A 23,863-nucleotide genomic window follows, 5' to 3' on the forward strand; every position below is an offset into this window, starting at 1 on the left:
GTGTGTAACGAAGGCCATCAGGTTTCTGCTTTCAGGGTGGAGGGGCATCTGGAGATAGCCCTCTCTGAGATCCAGTTTCGAAAAGACAGTGGAGCCGTGAAATTGTGCCGTGAGCTCCTCCGACGTGGGCAATGGGTATCTGTCTGGGATGACTGCTTTGTTTACTGCACGGAGGTCCACACAGACTCGCAGAGCCCCTGTTTTCTTTCTTACCACAACCAAATTCGAAATCCATGGTGAAGCATCAACCGGCTCAATGATACCAGCATCCAGCAGCCGCTTTAGCTCAACAGACACTCCATCCCTCAGGGCTAGTGGAATACGGCGCAGTGGCTGGACGACTGGCGTCACCGAGGAGTCAATGAGGGGTTGATGGGCAAAAGCAGACAGACAGCCCATCCCTTCAAACAGTGATGACCACTTCTGATGCGGTCCAGCAGCGACAGTCATGATGGCAGCCCCCCCTGTGTCAATGAGTGAAAATCCCAATGCCATGAACAGATCCAGCCCCATTAAATTCACCCCTCATCGGGCCACATTGAAGACAAAGGAGGGCAAGACCCTAGTGCCATAGCTAACAGTCACTGTGATGGACCCCATTTTTGAGTTACCATACCCACGTAGGGCAGCAGTGGGCGTGGACAGGAATGAAAGAACGTATGGTATGTACTGGCATTCAGGAGGGAGACACTTGCATCTGTGTCTAGCAGCAGGGGAATACACACTGTGTTTATATTCACTGTACATTTTCAACTAAAACTTTAAGAAAATTAAAGCTAAATATCTGAACAAATTATGTTTCGCTTTCAAATGCTATATAGTTTGTCAAGATTAATTTAGGTTTTGACTAAGATATTATTGTTATAAATGTATAATGGCAAGTGTCCCACGGGTGTCGGGGAGGGGCAGTCTTAAAAATAGTGGTTAAAACATTTTTATAAATCATAAATTCAGAAATGTATTCTTTGTAATGTGTGAAAAGTATTGATATTAAAAGTTTATTATTTGTACCTGATTGTAATTATTATTTAAAAAAAATCATAGTGTGATTTTTGGGGAATTGAATACAGTTAGGGTCAATTTGACCTGGACCACACAGACTGTAACCAGAAATCGAAAGTGCATGAGGGTTAAAGAGAGAAAGTCAATCTGTACTCACACATGACATTGAGCTGAACAGCAGGAGAGATGTGAGTGTGTCCGTCTACAGCACAGCTATATCTGCCTGAATCCTCTCTTCTGACTGACTGCAGCAGGAGTTCATTGTTTCTGTCTCTTCTCTCAGTTAATGGCTGTGAGTTTCTGTACCAGATGAATGTTGCTCTGTCAGTCAGAGCGCAGCTGCTTTTACATGTCAGATTGACTGAATCTCCCTCTGTCACTCTCTCAGGAGACTCCACCTGAAGATCTGAACACAACACACACATTATATCTAGTGCTGCTGTCATACACTGATTATTATTCAACATAATGCACAGAAGAAGAGATAAACCTCATCAAACTCACCTGTGACAGTAAGAGTCACTCCTGGTTTACCAATCCATTTCTTGTCATATCTATAAGTGATGAATCTGAAATAGTACATGTGTGAATCCTTCAGTGTCACATGACTCAGTCTGACAGTGCAGTTCTGCTGGTGATCTCCCAGATACTGAAGCCTCTGACTGTATTCAGGGTCCTTAGACAGATCTAGAGGCTCTTCACTTTTTTTAGCCCAGAACACTTTCATGATCTGATGTCCAGTCGGGTATGTATAAGTGCATCTCATTATCACTGTTGAGTCCTTTAGTGCACAGATGTGTGATCGACTGTAACTCACACCCCAACCAGCATTAGAAACCCCTGAAACACAGAATTCATCAAACTGTAAATGTTGTTTTATCTGTTATATTGGGCCATGAAAACATGACAATACTTTATTACTATTAGAAAACAGCGACTCATTACAGGAAATATGAGATAAATGTAAATAAATATTCTCAGTGTGAATTACTTTAAGACAGAGGAGTGAAGAAAGAACCAAGATATCAGCCAAAAACAACAAGCTGCACAATTAGTTTTTCTGAATTGCTAAAACACATTTCTTGAAACCATAACTCACTTTCTCAAAACCTTAAACACAAAACCAAATGTTCAATAGCTCCCATTGTCACTCCCAACTGGTACCATTCGGCCGCTATCCAAGGCTCCAGAGCTGAAACGCAGCTCCGAGGCACTCTGATACGCAGACCGCCGGAAGCCCAAGCTCAGTGTGGTACTCGTGCATTCAGCCAGCACTGTAGTGGGCGCATACGTAGCAAACCCAGCTGAAGCACTGCTGCAGCTGAGGCCATGCAGCCTAGCATTCTCTGAAAAGTTTTCAGGGGAACAAGGCTGCCCGTCCGGAATGAAGCGGCCAGGTGTCAAACGCGGCGCGTGTCGACATGAGCTCTTGGTCCAATTGACCATGATACCCAAGTTCTCCAGGTGGCTGAGAAGCAGCGTTCTGTGAGATATTAATTCTATCTCCAACTGCGCTAGAATCAGCCAATAGTCCAAATAGTTCAATATTCGCATGCCCTGACTTCTGAGGGGAGCGAGAGCCGCGTCCATGTACTTCGTAAATGTACGGGGTGCTAGGGACAGGTCAAACGGGAGGACGGTGTATTGATATACCTGACCGTCGAAGGTGAATCTCAAGATTGGCCTGTGACGGGGTATTATCTGAATCTGAAAGTATGTGTCTTTCAGATCGAGAGAGATAAACCAGTCCCATGGGCGAATTTGCCCAAGGATTTGTCTGGTCGTGAGCATTTTGAACGGTTGCCTCATGAGAGCTTTGTTCAGATATCTCAGATCTAAGATAGGTCTGAGGGTCCCATCCTTCTTTGGTACGAGGAAATACCGTCTGTAGAAGCCTGACTCGCTCTGGGAAGGCGGTACTGGTTCTATGGCCCCTTTGCATAGCAGCTTTGCTATTTCAGCACGAAGTAGGTGTGCTACTTCTAAATTCACTTTTGTCACGGTCCGTGCTAGAAAGCGCGGAGGACGGCGAGCGAATTGCAGCGAATTGCAGCGAATAGCCCTGCTTCACTGTATTCAGCACCCATTCTGACACTCCTGGAATAGCTTCCCACGCTTTTGCGTGCATACACAGTAAAATCCCCAGTGTTAAATCAACACTGCTCAGAGCACATATGGTCCCACTCTACAGAGTGTTAAAATTAACACTGAAACAGTGTTGAAGTTAATGAGATAATTAAGTTAACACTGAAGCAGTGTTAAACACTGAAGCAGTGTTGAAGTTAATGAGATAATTAAGTGATTAATGAAGTGATTGGCCATTAGTGGTGACACCTGATGTTAATAAGCAGAATCATTGACAGAAAGAGAAAAAACAATAACAGAAAAAAAGAGAAACACAAGAACTACTGACTTCGAGTCATTACACATTGTTGCACTTATTATTACCAGTTTGACTTTATTTCTGAAATTGTACTCTCTATGAGATTTCTCTGGGTCGGCGTAAAAACGGCGTTTGTGTGCAGGTGAGCGGGTTGTGCAACGCGCTCGTTGGCTGCAAAAAACACATCTGCAGTCGCCTTTTCTAAGGGAACTGAGCGAGACGCTTTGAAGGCGGTCCGGCCACGGCGGGACTCGACCATCTTCTCCTCCTTGATGCTAGGAGGACTTCGCTGGCTCAGGCGTCAGCACAATCTTAGGCCGGGGTCCCCGTGGGGGAGGCGGCCTGCGGCGGCTTGACGAGCACGATCTCTGGCGAGCGCCTTGGCGTCGTTGCGAAGGCGGAGGCTGAGAGGACTGCTGGGTAGAGCTCAGGGCAGGAGGCTGCTTTTGAGAGCGGCCTGCAGCGGAGCTCAAGCGTCGAGGCAGGAAGAGATTCGTGGCCTGTGTGGTCTTCTGTACCTCAGAGAACCGGTCGACAATCCCACTTACAGCTGGGCCAAAGAGGCCGGACAGAGAGAGCGGGGCATTAAGAAACACGGCTCGGTCAGCCTCCCTCATGTCAGCAAGCGTCAACCAAAGATGCCTCTCCGTAACGAAGAAGAAGATAGCGAGGCTCGAGGGGAAGGTTCTGGCGAGCGCTCGCAGGCCATGGCAGACTCCGGTAGCCTCTGGGAGCGACGCTTCTGACAGTGCGGTCCAGCAGAGGCAGGCGGAGGTGCAGCTTCAGCGTCGAACATGTCAAGTCGAGCCCGCAGGGTCGACATAGTCATGTCTTCACAGTGGACGCAGCCGCCCGAAGTGGTCTCGGCCCAGGCAGAGAGTGCAGATCACGTGGCGGTCTCCGTCGCTGAGTGGGGCTCTGCAAGAGCCACAGGAAATGCGAGGCATTTTGACAAAAACGCCTCGCGCTCTTTTAGAGAGAGAGTGTGTGTCGCGGCATCGAGCACACACAGGCAGTAAAAAGGATATTGATGCCGGATAGCATAGCAGGCACGGATAGCTGAAGGCGGCGAGAAATCGTCCGGCTTCCTCAGGCGCTGTCCTAGGCCTGCTCTGTCACTTGTTTCAACGGCGGCGGCTTCTCTCAAAAGATCCAGCGATGCGGAGAGCTTCGCTGAAGAGATGAAAATCAGGTAAGCAGCTCCCGAGCCCTTCCTTTTATACGCTATGCCACGCCCTTACTGGCGGGCTATGACGCATGATGGCGCAAAGTAAATGTACAGAGACAGAGGAGTGAAGAGAGAACCACAAACAACATGATGCACTCTCAAATAATGAAATATATGAAAAATAAGACGAAGAAATAATCAAAGTTGATTTATTAAATACCCAATGACATCAAAATATTAGTTTTGTGGCTTTTAGTTCTTATCTATCAGCTCAGAGCTCATTTATGCCAGTTAACTCCTTTGACATGATAAATCTTTAACATGTACACATTCACTTCCGAGAACATGAGCCAAACATATTCATGATCTGCTGCTACAGTGAAATTTGTCCAATCAAAAGCTCTGAACTTTGAGAAAGTCCCTCCCCCTAAACCATGTGACACTGACTAGCAAGTAGCAAAAGACTATTGGACATTTCTAAAAGGAGCGTTTGACAAGTTCAACACAAACTTCCTGTTTCAGAGAGAAATATGTGAGAACAGGACAGAAGAAAGTGCAGATCAGCCGCTCATGAGGCCTTAAATAAAACATCAGAGTGTTTCTAATGTGAATGTAAGAGAGACTCACCGTGAATCATGAGCAGAAAGAAGATCAGAGGAAGAGGAGGAGCCATTCTGACCCACATCAGCATAACATATATCTATAATACAGATACATATACATATACATATACAATACACATCATTTCAAAGCAGCTTTACAGAAAATACACAAGTCCACATTACAATTTAGAGTGATCTGTTATCAGAGGAAACTGTCTAAGATATGCATTTCAGAAATGTACATATACAAAGTCACAGTTAGCTAAAAATGTATTAATTTAAACAATGTAATAATTTAAGGCAGAAACAATGAGCTCATTGAACTTATGAATACTTGCGTTAATATATTCATCACTTAAACAAGTATATGTAAATCACCCTATTCTTAACATTTCTCATGAGAAGACACGTATGTTATATGAGCAATAATCATCAGTTTAATTTAAGCAAGAGTGTGTTTGTCTTACCGTGTTGAAGCTCATCAGATCAACAGCAACCAAATGACTGACTGTTTTAACACAAGCACTTTAGCTTTACAGTGAAGGACTTTGTGTGGTTAACACTGTTTATTAATAACCAGCGACGGAAATATCACAGTCCCTCCCTCAACAAGAGAACAACATTACTGAACTAAACCTACTTAAAGAAAAATTATGATCTTTATCTGTAAGTTGAAGATGTATAATTGTGAAGATGAATGAAGATGAATGATAGTGATTTACAGGTGAGGCTCATCAAGGTGGATGTCAGACGCAGGAGATGGTGACCTCTGGTGGCAGTTTGAGGGATTGAACTCAGGCATATTTCCACTGTCATCATCTGGGATCAGGGCATATTTCCACTGTCATCATCTGGGATCAGTGCATATTTCCGCTGTCATCATCTGGGATCAGGGCATATTTCCGCTGTCATCATCTGGGATCAGGGCATATTTCCACTCTGGGATCAGGGCATATTTCCACTCTGGGATCAGGGCATATTTCCACTCTGGGATCAGGGCATATTTCCACTGTCCACCAACAGGTTTGCAGGGCTGACTCAGGCGACGGCTGCCAGTCACTGAGATGTTCTCAGAAAGAGGAGGAATAAAATAAATTAACTCACATACTCAAAAGACAGCAGCCCTCCAGGACATATTTTTAGTGTTTCTATTATATACTGTTCATAGTTTTTTAAACAATATCTAATATCATAATCTAATATCCATGTGTAAAAAGTCAGTTTTTCATAAAAAGTACAATATTTGCCTCTGAGATGAAGTGAAGTTGAATAACAATCTAAAGTACTTCAAAATTATACTTTAATCCAGAGTAAATGTCTGTTGTTACATTCCACCACTGGTTATTTAGAAAATGAAACTAACAAAAATGTTTTGTCACATTAACAAATTGTTGCTAGCTGTGTCCCAGCAGTTATTCAATGGGACTGTCTGGTTTTGTCGCCTAGCAACTGGTGACAGCCGTTGTGACCACGAGCAGCAGTAACATTTGTACTTTAGGCTAGGCTACTTTATATATAACTTATAACTTTATATAAATTATATATATATAGATAGATAGATAGATAGATAGATATAGATATAGATATAGATATAGATAGTTATAACTGCCTAAAAATAAAACGGGGTTGAAAACCTATCTAAACATGTTCACCATGGTCAATTTATGTACATAATAAAGTCTAGAGTATTTACTAGCCTATGTAAAATCACATACTAGTAACATATAAGTCAACATTTTAACCTTTATTGTATTTTTTTTTAATTATTATTATTTTAATTTGTAGCATTAGACACATTAGATTACTCGATTCAATTGAAATACAATACTTACATTTAAAAGTTTAATCTGGCCATTTCGTCTCCGGCGTGCAATGAATTCTGGGGTAGGCAAGGCTGCGAAGGATCCTTATGATGTATCCTGCATTCACAGGAAAAGAAGGATGCATTTGCAGACCGCATTTTGAAGGAGCCTTCGAAGTACCTTCGACTTGAGACAGCATTTGTCGCGCAGTGATGACGCAGTCGGCTATACTTTCCTCTTTAAACGAGTCTCGGTGTGTCCTCCGAAGGCCACGTCGGCCTTCAAAGGATGCAGCCCCTGAATTGGGACACAGATATACACTCAACGGCTAGAGAATACCCACAATGCACTGTGAGAGTCGTTTGCCAAATGAATTCCTGCATCTGAACAGAAGATGGCGCCGCAACTGAATCATCCATCCATCCATTTTCCAAACCGCTGGTCCAATGTCGCTACAGCAAAATATAATACAGGTATAAATTCCTTTTTTATTGATTATTAAATTGTTAAATTAAGGTTTATACATGCTAGTTTCCATGTTAAATTACATGCTAGTTTCTATGACAGAGTTCAAGGTGAATCTTTTCATTACTGTATAGCAAACATGTTGAAGATTAACCGATGGGCTGTCGATTCATTAAATGATAAGCTATTTCCTCACTAAAGCGGTTTATTCAGTGTTATGAAGCCTCTCCTCCATTGACAACCATTAAGAAAATGGTCTCCTTCCCAGCGTAGCACAGCGTTAGCTAGCATATACTTTTTTTCGGCTAAGGTTGCAGGCTTGCCAAAACCACTAACCCTAACTTCACAATAAGCTCCTGCATAACGAATACCCAACCCCACCACTAAGCCTGACCTTAATGCTGCTGTAATCTCACGCTAACGGCCGGTCTGAGACTGCTGGTCTGGCGCTGCTGTGGCGTGTGGCTCTGCGCTGGGCTAGTATTGTATGAGTGCATCACTAATAAAACTGATCACTTAAAGGGAAAGTTACAGGAACACAAAGACAGAATAACAGAAGCTGATAATATTGACTATAAAATGATAGAGTGTCTGTTGTGAAGTGGCACAATTATGATTTTGTTCAGTATTTTAGGGTAAAATTATCAATTATCATTTAAAGCTGAGAAATGCACATGTATCCACCAATGAACATCACTTTAGGTGTTTTACCCCTCTGACTTAATGTTAGCATTTATATTTATATTTTTTTTACACAGCGACAATTCACCAGCTTTAACTTTCATTTAATTCCACTGTTACATCATTTGTTTTAACTATACAGAAATAAATCTCTTTTAGTGACTCATCACTGATGACCCCTGTCAATCATCAGTGGCTCCGCCCACAGAGCTCAGGATTGGTTCATTTGTGCCCCGCCTCTCACTGCAGAATCTTCCTGTTGATCTGAACAAACAATAAGATGAAGAAAGACTGACTGAAGTTCATCAACAACATTATAAACCCTTTCACAAGATACATAAAACAATCACACTATACTGAAGAGAGTTTTATTGATTATATTGAGAAGAGCTGCAGGTTCTGACACGTACTGATGGATTCTCATGTTTAGAAAAGCTCTGAGGATCAAGAGTCTTCAGGAGTCCGTTCTTCATATGTCGCTTAATACATCCGAGATCAAATGACACATCCAAGATGATATCATCGGGCTTATCATGATCTGGCTAATTGGGTTCTTCGAACACACTGTTGTTTATGATTAGTATCGCTGGATTGAGTTATCTGAGATAACTGCGCGCTCATGCGCTGGTTTAAAAGGGGATATGTATCGATAGTAGAAACATTGATCAGCAACGCTGCTATTGGCTGCTCAGCGTGGCCAAAGGGCGGGCACAGTTTTTCTCCTCAGCAGAGCAAGAACTAATAGTCAAAGTTTATTCGGAATTTTAATGTTTAATCAAAACGCCAGGGAACACCTCAAAGTCTGCAAAAGCCAGGAGAGAGGGCTGGCAAAAATAGCAGACAATTTAAATCCGTTAGAAGTGGCCATGTTAGATGTTTTTATCACTTATTAGCCTAATTTTTTGTATTTTAATAATTGCATAATTACTTTGTTCATTGTAATGTCAGAGTCACCACACTAGACCATGGGAACTAATAAAAGTGAAGTACAAAAATATTCTACATAGGACCTAATGGTAATTTTTAGTTATATTATAGTCTCTTTTATCAAAGGCACTGTTAAATAAATGGTTGTCTGATTATAAAAGCAACCAAGAAAAAGGCTGAGAAAAGAAAAAATCTTACTCTCCTACACTGTAAAATAATTTTTGCTGCATTAAATTAAGGCCGTATAGTCATTTCAACTGTTAAATCTTGAGTGATGAATTGCTTTGACTTGTGAAAGTGAAAACTGATAAACTTATGTTAATGTAAAAATATTTTGCCATGAGTTATTGATCACATTTTTCCAGAGTGTAGATCATTGTAATGACATTGTGTTTTCCTCTTTTGTGCACTTTTACATAATACACCAACACTTGTATCTGTTCCCAAGAAAGTGGAGCTGAAATATGTGCAGTAAGTGGACATTTCCTAACTTTCCAAATGAAAGAAAGTATAAGACTTTGTAATGTCCATTTGTTTCCATTGCACTGGACAGTGAATAAAGCCTCTCAGATAACTGTCATATGGAGGAACTAGCCTACCTGCAAGTGCATAAATAACTTTACTTAATTTATACTTGTATGCTTTATGGCTCCAATATAAGTTGCAGGATTCCACATCTACAGAAAGGCCTACAGAAGAGTCTGCACAGACAGAGGAGACACAGGCCTACAGTTGGGCAGTGGATAGACAACTTTTCCTTTTTATTTGTTGCATGAGGCATGTGTCTAATATCTCTTGTTGCAGGCACTTGACCACTGGCTTTTTTCTGTCTTTTTTTAGCAATGTTGTGTAATATGGCACATGCAACAATGTCACAGGCCCTGTCAGGTGTGCATCCCTCAGACTTTCCAGACACTGAAATCTTCCCTTTAGTTAGCCAAAGTTCATTTCATTGTGTGCCCTTGTCCTGGCCAGAGCTGCATTGTAACTGGTTTGGGTCAGGGAATGGGGTCATAAAACACCTGTCTGCAGGAACATGTCATAATCACCTATGAAAAAATGCAGTTCTGTTAGGATCAGCATAAGTGTATGTAATACAGTGAGCTTGATATTTAATTGTGGAACTTTTCTTACCACTTTCAAATAATGTGCATAAATGTGAATCTCTGAAAATGCTTAAGTCATGCACAGATCCTGGCCATTTTGCTTTCACATTTGTGATATGGAAGATTTTAGTCAACTGCCTTTTTTTAATTTGATATAATATTACTAATCTGGAATATTAAGAATCCCAATAGTAACTGGGCTGCACATTTACATTGTGAACCCCCTTTCTGTTCACATAATCCCCTTCATTGAGGCCTTGATGGCAGTCTATAGCCTATAGTCTATGGTACCAATCACGTTAGTGAAGCCTGAGTGACATATACTGTAATCGGCATGGTCATGATTGCATGATCTTCATAAAAAATTATGATAGCCAAAAAAAAAAAAACTGCTTTAAAAAAAAACTGCTGCAACATTGGGTCTTCAGTGGCTTGGAAATGCCACAAAAAAACCTAAAACTGTTTTTTAAACGTAAAAGCGCCAGGTAAACTCCGAATGACACGACAGACAGCACTTTCCATCAAGTTCTCCGCATCTCCAATAGTGTAAAGGAAAGAGCCACTCGCAAATAATCTTAGGGCAATGCAAACAGTTTGTGCTGTAGTTAAAGCCCGACTCCGACAAGTCGAAAATAAATGTGCGTTTCCAACAAATTAATAATGTAAACGACAATCTCACGAGTCACGAGAAAAAATATATATCTCAGAAAGTGCACTATCGCGCTGCGCTGGACTTCCCGTATCAGCTCCGCTTATAAAGGATCTAATCCTGTTAACATGAAATAAGCTGCTCACGAGCAGGTTTAAGCTCGCGCACCCGTTGCTATGACAGCAAGTCCAGGATGAGCGTCGAAGAACCAAACAATCCAAGATCATGCCAAATCGCCAACAATCAAATCCAGCTAACTCAGTTAGCGACGTACAAAGAACGGCCCCAGGTTTAAGCACAGTTTTGACTCCTCCCCTTTATCCTTATATGGCGCTGAGCGCGGAGTGTCCGTTTGAATGAAACAAAGTTTGCGGTTGAATCGTCATGTGAACAAGCAGTTCAGAGAGAAGGAAGATTTTCTGTGAGTAATCAGTTCAATTTAGAAATGTTCTTCACACAGATCTGTTTTATGTCTTCAGAAGACTTGCAATTGCACACAACGAAGTACGTAAGTATGCAGTATATACATGATTATATTAAACACCGACCTCTAAAACATGTTGAGATATCAAAATTGACTAGATTTGTTTATTTTCAGAAGAAAATGTGAAAATAATGTGATTGTGCAAAACTCCCCACAATGCAATGCAGTGGTTGCCAGTTCTTCATGGTAAAATTGGGTAAATGCACAATCGCTTTATATCAAATGTAGTTTTACTAATCAAACTGCAGCCTTTCAGAATATAAAACATATCAAATTCATTGAGGGATAGTGTGATTTAAGGAGACAATAAAGCCATTGAACTTTTTTAAAGTCTATGAAAAGATGCTGTGAAAACCTCTGGAGAATCTCTCTAGTGTTTGTGATGTTCACCATTGCATTATTATAGATGTACAGCACCTTCAGTAAACACACAATCAGCTCTCTTATTGAACCCTCTGGCTCCATCTAGTGGCAGATATAAGTTCATGTTCTATTGACATGTGGGGATCTAACAGCTGCATCACATTCACCCAATACCTGGGATCACATGATGTTTTGGAAGGTCACATTACTAATCAGGAAGTGATAAGTGTTTGCTTGCTGTAAGCAAGGGGGTAATCCATCAGCCGGAAACTGAAGCTTCCCCGGGCGCCGCCATTGATTAGCAGACCATCACCTGCTGTTAGCATGCCATTGACTCCTCAGTAGAGAGATTACCGTATGGACATGAGGAGAATCTCGCGGGCAATCAGGGGGACGTGGAGGCAAAATGACAAAGTAATTAATCAGAATTCTTAGCAAAAGTTTCTCCTGCTCCTAGCTCATGGACACCTCCTACTCACACTCTCCGTCTCTGCGAGTTTCGGAAGGGAGTGATTCAGATTTCTCTTGGCACAGCTACTAGAAGACAGACGGGTTTCTCACGTCACATCTACGTCGTCAAGCTCAGTTTGAGTCTCTGCAGTACGCTCAGCCATCAGGAAGTGAGTGCTTCTAATTGACTTCACTTTTCTCTGTTGAATCCAATGGGGTCGACTTTAACTAAATAATTTGCAACTTTAATGTTTTTGGCTTCCGGTGTCGATCGCTTCCAGGTACTGTACCTGTACAAGCACGGTCTGCAGAAATGTTATGCTGCTTTATTGCAACGTTTTGAAAATTACACCACCGCCAAACATCAGAAGATGTTCAGATGTTTTTGTCCTGTTCTGGTACATTCATATTCTTATTTCCTACCGTTTTATTAAAAGGCCAATCTTAAAGTGTTATTGTTATTCTCACTGGTAATATACAGTATAATAATGAATCAATCAGAAACATTTATAGCATTTATAGGAGTGCATCATGCATTTACTCTCTCTCACTCTCTCTCTCTCTCAGTCTCTCTCTCTCTCTCTCTCTCTCTCTCAGGGGAAGTGGGCGTCTCTGTCACATTCAGCTCTTCATGTTAAACATGTAACCAGGAAAGAAACACTCAAAACTCTTCTGAACACACATCGAGAGCTTCAGAAGAACTGAATCTACTAACAACAGAGAAGATCATTTAATAAGAGAGAAGAATGAAGATCATCTGGACTTTCACTCTGCTGATGATTCCTGGTAAGAATCTGAACTCAGAGTAAATCATGAAAAACAGCACAGAATTGATGAGGAGAGTCTTTAACTTCAGTTCATGTTTTTATATTGACTGTTGATGAAAGTTAATTTCTGTGTATATTAAAGTGTTTTAATGCTGGTTTGTTGTAGGTGTCGTGAGCTCCATGAGTGTGACAGGATATTCAGGAGGCGGAGTCATGATCAAATGCAAATATATAAAAAAATATAAAGGAAATGAAAAGTATTTTTGTAAAGGACAGTGGTCAACGTGCACAGACAGAATAAAGACTGATATTAAAGATAAATGGGTTCAGTCTGGAAGATTCTCTCTGTATGACGACAGAAGATCAGCAGTCTTCACTGTGACCATCAGAGATCTGAGAGAAGAGGATTCTGACACGTACTACTGTGTAACTGAAAGGGTTGGAAGAGATCCCTACACTGAAGTGAATCTGAAGGTTTTAACAGGTGAGTAACTGAGACCCTCAAACTCATGATGATCTCCACAACATCACGATACTCAACACTGACTGAAATTACTGATGTTCACATGTGAAACTAATAAAAGACGTTTTTGCTATTAAAATTTTGCTATTAAATGAAGATGAAGTATCATTACTGTATCATTTTACACACTGATATCTGGGTTTGTGTTGAACAGGTAAAAAAATCAGTAGTGTGACGGGATATTTAGGAGGAAACGTCATTATAAACTATAAATATGAGATGAAAAACACAAATCCTGTGAAAGAAGTCTGTAAAACTGCAGATCAGTGTTTTACTGTAATAAACACTAACAGAAGAGCAGAATGGAAACATGACAGACGATTCTCCGTTCATGATGACAGATCTGCAGGACTCTTACTTCTGTTTATCAGAGATCTGAATGAGAACGACTCTGGAGAATATAAGATTATAGTCAAAGTTTCTGAAGATTACAGTTTCTTCTCTGAGTTTAATCTGGACATTAAGAAGGGTGAGCTGCTTTCAGTCATTTATGCATTATTTGACAGAATCCATGAATATATCTGGTGATTGTAACATTGCTGCACTTTATCTGGATCTTAAACAGAGGATTGTTGTGTGAAGAGCATCAGTCTATCAGCTTCTGCAGGAGGATCTGTGAACATCAACTGCAAATACCCACAATCCCACATTCGTGATGTGAAGTTTCTGTGCTGGACATCTGGAGCTGATCTCTGTGCTAAAGAGACGTCTGTGAAGGAGAGCAGAAGATGGAGGGATGAGGGAAAGATCCGGCTGTATGATGACAGAGAACAGCAGCTCCTGACGGGAAGCATCAGTCATGTGACTGAAGAAGATTCAGAATACTGGTGTGGAGTTCAGTCTGATCAAGGACACAAGATCTTCATCACACGAGTCCTGATCAATGTTACAGGTACAGATGCAGATCACTGTGTGTCATGTGTCATGTTTGCAGCTGATTCTGTTTAAGCAGGTTTAACCACAGGGTTATTTTTAATTTGAATGTTCTTTATGTTCAACAAAGCAAAACCACAAACTGCATTTAAGAGGAATTGTATAAACAAACTACAGTTTATATGTTTGCAGTTTATGAAGGTAAAAGTGCAGCTTTGTGTAAAACAGATGCTATTCTGAACAATGAGAAACTGAATGAGTCCTTTTACCACACTTTTACTATAGTTAATGCAGTTTAGTTGGACCAGCTCTATACCCTCTCTGATATACTGTATTATTCAGTGTGAAACCACAGGCTTCAGTTCTGGAAACTCAAACTAACAGCTCACGATTCTATATGTGTGTCAGCAAGCATGAATTCTGGGTAATGAATGTGTGAATGACATCAGTAACACGTATCATGAGAAAAGAGATGTCAAGTTCTGTGTGTGAAAAACGCATCCTTTAGAAATTCATTGTTATATTGTTTTATATACAAAACTTCCAGAAACAACAACACCATCTTCATCACCATCATCATCTTCATCATCATCATCATCACCACCAGCATCATCATCATCATCATCATCATCATCATCTGCTTCTTCCTCATCAGTCGAAGCTTCACCGTTCACAGGTGTATCCACATCAGCAGGTGATCTTGTGCTGAAATACAAACATGTGATCAATGGGTGTAACTTGTGAGGAAGCCTGACGCCCCCTAGTGGCTGAAACATATTATTAGAAATATATTGAAATGCATATTAGAAATATATTTATATTTCAACTCTAAATTAAAACATACATTTAATTTAAATAGTTTAATGATTTAAATTAAATTTTAAATTGTTAGTATATTAACAACAAAAACAATAATCATTCTTGCTTACATATTGGACTTACAGTGAATTCGCTGGTTGAAATAATATAGAAATATAATATAGAAATGTAAGAAATATAACTTATAACTCTTGACTAGGTAGGATACTGCATTTCCATCCTCAATAGCAAAATGTTGTGGAATGTTTTTTGGGATTTCACAGTGTTTTACGTTGTTACTGGCTCTTTAAACCATCTCCGGTGCAGGTTTAGTGTCGCTTTATGATGTTTTATTAACAAACTTTTGGAGGAGCACGTTCATATAATTAACACGAGTGGAGAGCACTCAGCAATCAACGATAAGAGGTGTATATTCAGCAGTCTCACCTCAATTCGTTGACATTTTAGCAGCATTTGGCCCTGCAGTACCGTCCTAACATGTCCGAATCGAGCTCTTCCCGTTCGATAAAGAATCTTTCGTCCTTCAGAATCAGGAATCTTTGCCGCAATCCTCTAGTGTTATCTCGCGGGCGTCAGGCCGAACAAACGGGTCCTTGCCACCGGGGGCAAAACATCCGCAATCTACTTCCGCATATTTCTCAAAACCGGACCATTCAATAATTCCTGCCATAAAGAAATGGACAATAAGGCAATGTCGCCCTCTTCACGCGAAGGAACGGGCCTTCCTCCTGTGTCAGGCCACCGCAGCAGGCCCTAAGTAAGCTTCAGTCCCGGCCAGTCCACTCTCAACATCTGCCGGGTCAACTCAGTGAGTGCTCAGCTCAAAACCTTCTCGTTTCCTGTCCCTGGTTGAACTTCGCATCGCTTCAGTTGTTTAATCACGAGCCAGTCATGCCATCTGGATACTCATTTTTTGATCAGGGAATACGTGTTTTAAATAGTTCTGTACAAATGATTTTCCGTCATTTTGGTGTAAACTCACATGTGTGCCACGCAAACCAGCAACAGATAAATTAACAAACAATCATCTAAATCAGACTGTACTTTCTGTACCTTCAATCAAACAATGATTACAGTATCAAACCGATGTTTCAGAGGTGAATATAGGCAGGTTCTAAAACGTTTTAGTCTCATCATGTAAGCGCATGTTATCACTTCGAGAAACCAATGAAAAATTAGAGAAAATAAGAACATTTTCAAACGTTTAATAATCGATCTCTCAGCCCCGCACAGTTTCTGTTGAGCTCGGGATTCCGATTGCACAGGTTAAAACTATGGGTTCAGCCTCGCCCATTGAATTCTGGGCATTAACTTGGATACAGTTGATTTGATAGGATATTTCTGATCTCGTCCACCTTCCCAGACAGTCTAAACTGTTCTAAACACAAACTGCTATCTTTGCTCGGCCACTTAAACTTCAGATGCACATAATCCTTCAAGGATTTCATCTCTCACCTCCTCTTAGCGTCTTTGATTAACGCACATGAAGACGAGCATCGGCCCGCCAGGCCCCAGTCTCCTCCTCCCTTCGCTCAGCCACACACCGCAGGAGCTTAATTTCTCCATGTAATTTTCTCCACTGCCGCAACAGTGATGACTCCTCTGCTCCCGCAGGAGCTCTGTTCTCTGGCTATTTTCTCCACTGCCGCAACAGTGATGTCTCCTCTCCAGTACCTCACTATTCAGAATTAATATTCCCATAACTCACCCTATTAAAAACCCTACTCGATGACTCTTTCTCTGTCCAGCGAGCTTTGGTCTCACAGCGAACGCAGTGAGAAATCTCCCAGTCGAGTACTCGTTTCCTCTTTTCCGTGTATCCTCTTTTCCATCCAGTAAGCATAGATTGGACACTCCACCTTCGGCAGGTAGGGCCCGACGACCGCAAGCCGCCCACGATGAAGCCAGAGACTTCTAGGTCTGCTGTCGGTGATCTGCCGTGAACTGCTCCCATCAAGAAAGGTGCAAGCTCTCCCGACTGGTCATTACAAATGACAACTGCTCCCCGTTCGCGGAGAGCCCTCCCCCCGGACAGCACGCCAAATACGCTTTAAACTTTACCCCCACTAATTGTATGTAAGTGTGAACTCGTGAATGCTGGGTTAATTCCTCTTTGTGGTGCCAGATCAAACTGTAGTGGAAAACGTGTTAATTTGAGTGAAGTTTTAAAATGTTGTGTTATAGCCTATAAGGTCCAAAAAGTGCATTTAGGACAAACTGGCTGATACATTCAGCTTCACGCGCAACTGGACAAGTGCGAGACAAGACTGTTATTTAAATGTGTCATGTGAATGTACAATGTGAAACCTGTGAATCCAGTATCATGATCTGGCTAATCCTACTCCAAACGTCGAGCTACGCCCATGATCTGATATTTAGCTCAGATGATCAGATTCTCAGATTATTTCTCCTCTGTTTTCAGGCTCTTCTCTGATCGTTCCTCTGGTTCTGGTTCTTCTGGTTCTGATCATCGCTGGACTCGTATTAGTGTTTCTCTGTAAGAAGTGTCAGTCTCGAGGTAAAAACTAATTGTTAAAAACCCTATTGGCTATAACAAGATGTGAGCAAAATACAGATATTTGATGATGTGTGAAAACATTTAAACAATATATCAGTGTTGAAATGCGGAATAATGAAGTTTAGGATGCTTGTTTTTGGCAGATGGTGATTCGTCATCTCAGGCTGGAAGAAAACATGAAGTGGTGAGTCCAGTTTCTGTATAAAATAAGATGTTTATTTTTTATTCATAATGACAATGAATTCTAATGCCTTCAATCCTGATAATCTTTATTTCTTCACCTAATTGATAACACTTTACTTGAAGGGGTGTGCATAAGACTGACATGACACTTTCATAATCATGACACATGTCATGAATATGAAGGAGGTTTTATGCATGTTTGACAACTGTCATTAAGTGTCATTCGCTCAATTATGACATTTTGTATGCAAATATGACATTGTTTGAGATGTCTTTGTTATAACAACTTGACATTACGAAGACAACATAACCTGTCATAAATATGTCATAAACATGACATAGCAGATTAACTATTGTAAGAAAAAATGAAGTGGACGTCGAAGATCTCAAAAATGAAGTTTATTACAGCATAGCAGTAGCAAGGTACACAAAGCACCTTGGGTTCACCGGCGTCAGAATGAACCCCAAACATACCCAATCCTAAACCTTTTATCCTGGTCTTAATGTAAATGAAGTTGCTCTTCTTGCAACAGCTGTGGGGTCTGTATGTTAATGAAATTGAGACACCCCATGGTCCCTAGTGTCCCACATAAGGTTCTATGTTATTCTTTCAAATAAGAACAGTCAAAGGTTAAAGTGATAAGATTGTTTGAAGTCCCTTTAATCAAGATGGTTGTTGGTTGCCCTCTGTGATACTATTATTTACTTATAACTGAGATTGAATGTAATTTTCTCTATATGATAATTAAACTCTTTTAAGTGAAGGAACATTTTGATATACATATATATATTGGAGTGGAAGTTTTTGGGAACAGAACATAATTTCTTACACTATCAAACTTAAGAAACTACTTAGCTTTATGGGTTAACATTACATTATATTTCTGACCCCTTTTTTTCCAGTGGTACAAATTTAATTTGTCATTAAAATGTCATTAGGTGTTAATACTCTGTCAAATAATTGTATAACAGTGTCATGAATATTTTTCTTGACCTAAATATAGGATATATAACCCATAAAGCTAAGTAGTTTCTTAAGTTTGATAATTAATCTGCTATGTCATGTTTATGACACATTTATGACCGGTTATTATGTTTTGGTTGGTCAAGTTGTCATAACAAAGACATCTCAAACAATGTCATATTAGCATAAAAAAAAGTCACAATTGAGCGAATGACACTTAATGACAGTTATCATAAACATGCATAAAACCTCCTTCATGTTCATGGCATGTGTCATGATTATGAAAGTGTCATGTCAGTCTTATGCACACCCCTTCAAGTAAAGTGTTACCAAATAATTTATCTGTCTCTCCTCAGGTTTCTCACACTGATTGCGATTATGAGGAGATTAAAGACAGTCACAAACATTTACCCACAAGCCCTCCTGTTTCTTCGAACTGTATTTACGCTACAGTTGAGAAAGGCACTGGTGACTCTCAGCGCTGCATCACATCTGCTGAGGATCTGAATTACGCAGTGGTGAATTTCCACTCGGAATCTGACTGTCCTGACAGTGTCAGTATCAGGAATAATCAGGATTACAGTGAATAAGCTGCTGTCAATCGTCTCAGTGTTTGACAAGCTACAGCAGAGGATATAAATCAGCTCATTTTGAATGTTTGAACCTTGGCTTTGGCATTAAGTTTCTTGCTGGACCCATCCGGTTCTCAGGCTCTCTTCCTTCACTGGTTCCCCCAGTTCATAAGCTCCACCACCTTTATTGATTTTGTCCAGTTTCTTGTCATCGTCTCCTCCATCCCTCCAGCTTCACATGGGGTCCCTCATCTTTAAATCTCTGCCTTGTCCTTGTACCTTGTCCCTCCGGTCCAGTGGCGCCCCCCTGGTCTTCCAGCCCTCTGACTCCGCCTTGGTCTTGCATCTCTCCGGCTCTGTTCTGGACTGGACTGCACCGCTTATTGCTCCGCTTTACTCCTCCGGCTCCATAAGGCATCCCACTCCGCCCATTCCACCACCATCTCCACCCCCTCCATCATCGAGTTGATGATGGATATCCGCCACTATGCACTGTTAAACTTTGCTGTAAAAAAAGGCCAAATTCTGACAATATCACATGGTCTCAAATTAAATAAGTTCATTTCAAATGAAATACTTTGCTCACATTATTAGTGCATTATAATTTTTAGTTAATACATTTAAACGACAGTTGGTCAATTTAAAGCAGTCGGTTTAACCCTCTGGTGTCTGAGGTGTTTTTGGGGTCCTTGAGATGTTCTGACATGCCGTGACATTTGTGCTTTTTTCAGTTGCTTATAAACATATTAATGGCAAAGGTGTAATTACACTCTATTTAGCACAAACAGGGCTACCATAATATGCGAGCAACATGTATGTACATGTTTGTATTTTTGAGAGTTTAGAAAAAACAAAATTTTTTAGTTTTTGAAATAAGGCCACAAAACACATACTAGATGTGTCCACTAGACTTTTGACTAATGGGTGTTGTCGCTTAGAGTTTTTGCTTCAAAATGAATTTAAAATCATCCTGCCTAATCCAGTGCTCAAAGTGGGGCGGTACTTCTACATTTTACTATTAAGTGTACCTGCACTTTTTCTTGCGTACCGCTACTTCTCGCATGTAGCAGGTACTCTATAATTTAAATCAGAATAATATCACTGACAGATATTATTAATATCTAATTAATAAAAATGAGGCAACAGATTACAAGCAATATTATTAATTAAATTTAACAAATTAGAATTGAGTAATAATTAATCAAATGAATTCCTTAAAAGGTAACCATGTAAAATGAGTAAAATGTACAAAATATCTTTTATTGCCAACATTGAAGACACCTGGTGTTAACAAGCAGAATCACTGAAGGAGAAAACCATAATTAAAGTCACCATTATGGTGATCAGTGTGTGTTTTAGTTGGGCTCTTGACCCTTAAATCATTTACTTTAAGTTTTGTTCGGCTGCTGTACATGAGTTATAACAGCCAGATGAACAAATAGATAAGATGATCTGATGGTGTTGGTTGTGATTTAACATAATCGTTATTTCACAATCATTAGACCTGAATCACTGAACCTCATATAGAGTCCAATTTATGAGTTAAGTTAACTTTATTAATTACAGCAGTATAATATTTTTAGCCTTTTCAATGAAATCCAAATGATCAAATCAATAATAAAAAATAAATAAATATATGGGTTTTAAAAAAAAATATTTTTAGGCACAAACACACACTGCTTGTTAACATCAGGTGTTTTCAATAATGCTCAATCATCACTCAAACAATCACTTAATTATCTCATTAACTTTAACACTCTTGAGTCTGGAGCCAAATAAACTCACATGAGAGTTCATTTAACACTGGAGTGTTTGCTGTGTGAGTTCATGGGTGGAATAAATACATGGCAGGACTTTTACTTTCTGACCCCTGGACTTTCCACCTCTGCACATGCACTGACACACACATGCACAAACACACAGCTCTGCTTATTGCTATTGGTTTTATTTACATATATTTTTTTTAAATAATGTATTATTTTAAAGTTAATCACTTTTTATATTTGATTGATTTAATAAAATATTTTGTGAATACAACCTCTCTAAAGTTTTTTTTTGTGTGTGTTTTAGTGTATATCAAAAACGTTTTGATAGAAGCAGTTGGTCACATCCAGAAAAAAGGAAAAAATATATGGATCTCTATGGCCCTCTGCTGGATATATATGGTCACAACACTATTTCTATTGAGAATGAGGAGATGTCGTCACGCCACAGCGCCCCCGCCCTCAGAGACCGTGTCATCCTCTCCTTTCCGCCATTTTGGGAGGATACCCGCCAGCACCGTTCATTGTTTGTATTGGTAGTAGAGGAGGTTGTCGCACTATTTTAGAATGCCTGGAAAACACTGCTGTGTAAAAAACTGCTCCAGTGTCTCACACGATCGTCATGGAAACCGTAGGAACCATGTGTTACAGTTTTTTCATATTATAAAATTTAAGTAAAAAAAAAAAAAAAAAATTTGTTTGGCATTGGTAGTAAGTTTCTCCCTGTAAGGACCCTTCTCTTTTGCCGCATTCTTCTCCATTTCTTCTTAATTTTCTCGTAATTTCTATTATAATTCCTCGAGCCGTCTTTCCTGCTCCGTCTCTGTATTGCTCTTGCACTGTTGCCCCTGGCAACCGATAGCGTATCCTCCCAAAATGGTGGACGGGCTCAATTCGTCACGTGACAGCAAGCTACCTATGAGTATGTCCTCATTCTCAATAACTAAATCACAGTCGCGGTCGTACTGACCCTTGTAAGCAGTGGTGTAGTCTACGTGATACGCAGGTATACGCCGTATACCCACTAGAAAAGGCCAAGGATTTGCGTATACCCACTTAAAAAAAGCGCGAGGATACGTATCAACTTGGTTTTGTGTCAGAACTTTCACACTTTCATTCATAAATTCACCCCGTCAGTGTTTGCGAAGCCACGGATCGAATCGCGGAATCCAGTCACAAATGGAACTTGCATTTGGCTATTTTTGAATGAATAAATCTAAAGTAGCTGCTGTACAATGAATAAAATCTCGATATGGACTAGTGTCTATGAATATTAAAGCTAAAAGAGACTGCAATTGTTCCAAGCGTCTCTGGGAATGAGCGCTCAATGTGTGCTCAGCCTCCACTACACACACACACACACAGAGAGAGAGAGAGAAGCACGCTCGTGGTGTTTTCAGCGTTTCACTGTATTGAGACATGATGTAAGCTACACATGTGCATTTCATCGCAGAGCTGCTATGAGAGTCACTTGATGAGAATTTCACCATTTCATTTGATAAAACTATCGTCATTCATTCGTTTCATATACACACAGAAACTGTTATGTCTTTACGACTACCTGTCAAAATAAAAGTTCTGTATAACTTGAAATTATAACAGAAATATATTACTATTGCACAGAGTATACTTCAGGCCTAATAATAATAATAACAATAATAATAATAATAGTTTATTAAAACACACAGAAACTCAAATGTCTACAACCCACCAAAATAAAAGTTCGGTCTAACTCAAATTAATTAGAAAGGAATTGCACAGTAAAATGTATTTTAAAATAATTTTTTTTTTCAAAAACACCATTTCTAAAAGTAAATTTGTATTTGTGCCTATGTTTTTTAAAAAAATTGTTGATAATTGTCAACTGATAAAACCTGTGCTTCAGGGACCATATTCATATAACATCTAAGGCTAAAGTAGCTCTTAACTGACTGAGTTAGATGGTGATTAACACTAAACAGTAGAAAATCAGTCCAGTCTCCCCAGCTGTAAATGTCATTGGCTGTCAAAGTCTTGTGTTGCTTATAATAAATTGACATGTTGATAACACTTAGTATTTCATAATTCTCTCAATTACATGTCAATGCATAATGTATGCATTAGTGAGTGTGGTGGTGCTTATGGGGTGACGTGACGCTCTGGGATGGGTGAGTATGCGGCGGCGGCGGCGGGGTGGGGTTGGGTGGGGGGCGGTGTTATATTAGAGTATACTCACTACAAAAAACTAGACTACACCACTGCTTGTAAGTTTACATAGACACCTATAGACACCTTACATAAATATACTGTCGCCCTCTAGAGGAAGATTTGAATAATGCAGATTAATTATGTTCAGTGTCATTTGTCCTTCTATAGAGAAGATGAAGCCTGTATGAGCTCTCAGTATCAGACACTGTAACCTCCACTAGGTGGCGCTCTTTCAGTGTGATTAATGTAATATTCAGTCAGTGCTGATGGTGGGAGGAGCCAGTAAAGCTGATCATTACTGATAAAGAGCTGAAGAAAGAGGAAGGAACTAAAGCAGACAGATGTAGAGACAGAGAGATTCACACAGAGAACATTCAGCATAAAGAAGACTGAACTCAACTCACAATGAAGATCCTCCTCATCTTCTTCACTTTCTCCCTGATCTCAGGTCAGAGCTTTTCTCTTTCATCACTGCAGTAATGATGCTGTTTTCTGTTCATGAGGTTTCTGATCACAGTATCAATCTGATTGACAGGTGCAGTGAGATGCGTCAGTGTCACTGGATATTCTGGAGGAAGTCTTCTTGTTGATTCTGGGAAACTTTGGTTCAGA

General features: G+C 40.2%; 2 protein-coding genes across 2 annotated transcripts in view; one reads left to right on the forward strand and one right to left on the reverse strand.

The window, feature by feature from the left end:
- LOC311286082 (sialoadhesin-like) overlaps positions 1-5,238 on the reverse strand; it is a gene marked incomplete at its 5' end in the record, with an annotated part of 69,015 nt that extends 63,777 nt beyond the window's left edge. The window contains 3 exons of the mRNA XM_084402125.1: positions 1,160-1,408; positions 1,507-1,842; positions 5,181-5,238. Coding sequence (XP_084258251.1) covers positions 1,160-1,408; positions 1,507-1,842; positions 5,181-5,238 — 643 coding nt within the window. The remainder of the gene's footprint in view (positions 1-1,159; positions 1,409-1,506; positions 1,843-5,180) is intronic.
- A 7,405-nt stretch (positions 5,239-12,643) lies between these two features.
- LOC311278361 (polymeric immunoglobulin receptor-like) lies at positions 12,644-21,224 on the forward strand. Its single transcript, XM_084389139.1, has 8 exons — positions 12,644-12,868; positions 13,016-13,333; positions 13,527-13,841; positions 13,938-14,264; positions 14,793-14,939; positions 17,487-17,582; positions 17,726-17,766; positions 19,086-21,224. The coding sequence occupies exons 1-8, from the start codon at positions 12,829-12,831 to the stop codon at positions 19,317-19,319; spliced, it is 1,518 nt and encodes a 505-aa protein (XP_084245265.1). The 5' UTR covers positions 12,644-12,828; the 3' UTR covers positions 19,320-21,224.
- Positions 21,225-23,863: the final 2,639 nt, after the last annotated feature.

This window comes from Rutilus rutilus, assembly GCF_951802725.1.
Source record: "Rutilus rutilus genome assembly, chromosome: 2".
Taxonomy (NCBI): domain Eukaryota; kingdom Metazoa; phylum Chordata; class Actinopteri; order Cypriniformes; family Leuciscidae; genus Rutilus; species Rutilus rutilus.

What these genes read in the sequence shown, in the direction of transcription:
- LOC311278361 (XM_084389139.1), top strand. Translation starts at nt 12,829, where the DNA reads ATGAAGATCATCTGGACTTTCACTCTGCTGATGATTCCTG. An exon ending in AGGTGTATCCACATCAGCAG is followed by an intron (nt 14,940 to 17,486) that starts GTGATCTTGTGC and finishes CTCTGTTTTCAG; the next exon opens with GCTCTTCTCTGATCGTTCCT. An exon ending in TAAGAAGTGTCAGTCTCGAG is followed by an intron (nt 17,583 to 17,725) that starts GTAAAAACTAAT and finishes TGTTTTTGGCAG; the next exon opens with ATGGTGATTCGTCATCTCAG.